General features: G+C 34.1%; 1 protein-coding gene across 1 annotated transcript in view; it reads left to right on the top strand.

The window, feature by feature from the left end:
• The window catches only part of LOC122264889 (uncharacterized), a 26,973-nt gene that overhangs the window by 14,128 nt on the left and 10,345 nt on the right, over nucleotides 1–2,500 (top strand). Inside the window, exon 2 of the mRNA XM_086554187.1 lies at nucleotides 1–485. This exon is cut by the window's left edge and continues 738 nt beyond it. Within this exon, the coding sequence (XP_086410313.1) occupies nucleotides 1–485 (485 nt within the window). The remainder of the gene's footprint in view (nucleotides 486–2,500) is intronic.

Below are 2,500 nucleotides of genomic sequence, written 5' to 3' on the forward strand. Positions count from 1 at the left end.
TGCGAAAAGGCCTTCTCGCATAAACAACATTTAGTAGGTCACATGAGAGTACATACAAAGGAAAGACCATATAGCTGTGAGGTTTGTGAAAATTCTTTCTCACAGAAACATGGTCTAGTAAGGCACATGAGAATACATACAAAGGAGAAGCCATATAGTTGTGAGGTTTGCAAAAAGTCTTTCTCACAGAAACATGTTCTAGTAAGGCATATAAGAGTACATACAAAGGAGAAGCCGTATAAGTGTGAGTATTGCGAAAAGGCTTTCTCTTCAAGATTTAGTCTGGTAAAGCACATAAGAATACATACAAAGGAGAAGCCATATACCTGTGAGGTTTGTATAAAGGCTTTCTCACAGAAACAGGATCTAGTAAGGCACATGAAAGTACATACAAAAGAGAGGCCCTATAACTGTGAGGTTTGTGAAAAGGCTTTCTCACAGAAACACCATCTAGTTAATCACATGAAAATACATGCAAAGGAGAAGTTGTATAACTGTATGGAGTTGGTCACATGAGCAATGGATTCAGAAATGAGGTGACCTGTGGTTTAAGTGGCACATTCATTGCAATTCTTATTAAATAGATATCCAAGTGGGCTTTATTTAGATGTTGCTTATACTAGATATTTGTGAAGAATCTCTTTCCCAGGAAAGGCATTGCACTGTAGGGAAAATTTGTAGGGACCTGTTGAGAAATACGGATCAACCAACATACTTTGAACGTTGATTATTTGAAGGAAGATTATATATACAGCTGACTTATTCTTTAAAACTGCATATGCAACTTTTTACAGAACACCATAATACATGAATCTGGGCATTGTATATTATTTTGATAGATAAGATATGCTAGAATAACTGATTTCCTACACAAGTGTTTTATTCCCTGCACTTGTAGTTAAAAGACAATTACTAAATATGCTATATTCATTACCTTTATTAAGGGAAGCCAGAGTCCCACACAGTTAGTATTTGCTGCTTAGAAAGACATCATTCTGAATTTTTAATTCAGTTCCCCAAGCTTCTAAACTGAATAGTTAGGTGAATTTATTTTTTGCATCAGATCTATGGCACTTTACGCTTACTATAATCATATTCTTAATTTTGGATATCTTTTCTCACCTGGTTTTGGAAGATATTAATGCTTACAAAAGTGCACAACCTGTTTCACCCGCTTTGTTTGGTTCAGAGTCATCACTGCTGCCAGATCAGGGCATGTATATTTCAAAGAAATACAGCTAAAATCATGAATGTTATGAGACTGTAGCTTCCCTTAGCTATTGCTATTATTAATAATTGCCTATCAACAAAAATAAAACATGTCTATATATGCATCACAGTCTAGATAAAAATCACTGCAAGTGCTAAAGAAAATGTATTGGGAATAAAAAACAATACTGGATCAGCCACATGTATCAGCATACATAAATATACATGTGTATGTTTGTGTATGTATGTGTGAGTGTGTGTGTGTGTGTGTGTGTGTGTGTGTGTGTGTGTGTGTGTGTGTGTGTATATGTATATGTATATGTATATGTATGTATTAAATATATATATATATATATATATATATATATATATATATATATATATATATATATATATATATATATATATATATATACACATATACATATATATATATAATTTATGTATATATATATATTTCAAAAATTTATATATATATATATTTATATATATATATATATATATATTTATATATATATATATATATATATTTATATATATATATATATAATTTATGTATATATATATATATATATGTGTGTGTGTGTGTGTGTGTGTGTGTGTGTAAGAACCAGAAAAGGAAAAAAATGTATTAAATAGTAACACAGCAAAGTAACTCTCACCCCATCCCCCCTTCCTTCCTCCAATAATCCCCGAGATTCGCCCCTCGCCCACCCTTGCTCCCCCGCGTGCTTCCTGAACTCAGGAATGCTTGGAGATTTATCTTGTCAGGTTTTCCCTTCGTTGACCTGTATTTTCTTTCTTTAGATTTAATCTTTCAATTCCTTATTCTTTATCTCTTCCTCCTTAGTAGGAAAGTATGTGGTCCTGTTCTTTCAGTTCTGAAAAGAAAAAGAAAACAAATCCATGAGATGGAATCAGATTGTGAGTTTTAACCCGTTCCTGACGGGGGCAATCCGGCTTAAATAGACCAAAATTCCGGGACTCTTGAACGCATAAGCCTAACGCGTCGGGATTCTCGGCCGCACTGGCCGCGAGCCAGCGCGCAGCGCGCCCCGGGCTGGACAAAGTAACGCGTCCCCGTCGTGTAGCCCAAAAACCAATAGACGTGTTATCTTGTCATCCGTCATAGTGATTTTCAGAAATTCCTTACGAACTCAGTTGAAGCTAAGTTTAAAGCTTTTCTCGCTATAAGATTTTTGTGGGCGTCTCATTGAATCTGCAAGATATTTTGTTATATCAATACACAATTTAAATGTATTAATATATATATAGATATAGATATAGATGT

The sequence above is a fragment of the Penaeus japonicus genome, unplaced genomic scaffold, assembly GCF_977035675.1.
Source record: "Penaeus japonicus unplaced genomic scaffold, GWHDUDI00000001_assembly GWHDUDI00000003, whole genome shotgun sequence".
NCBI lineage: Eukaryota > Metazoa > Arthropoda > Malacostraca > Decapoda > Penaeidae > Penaeus > Penaeus japonicus.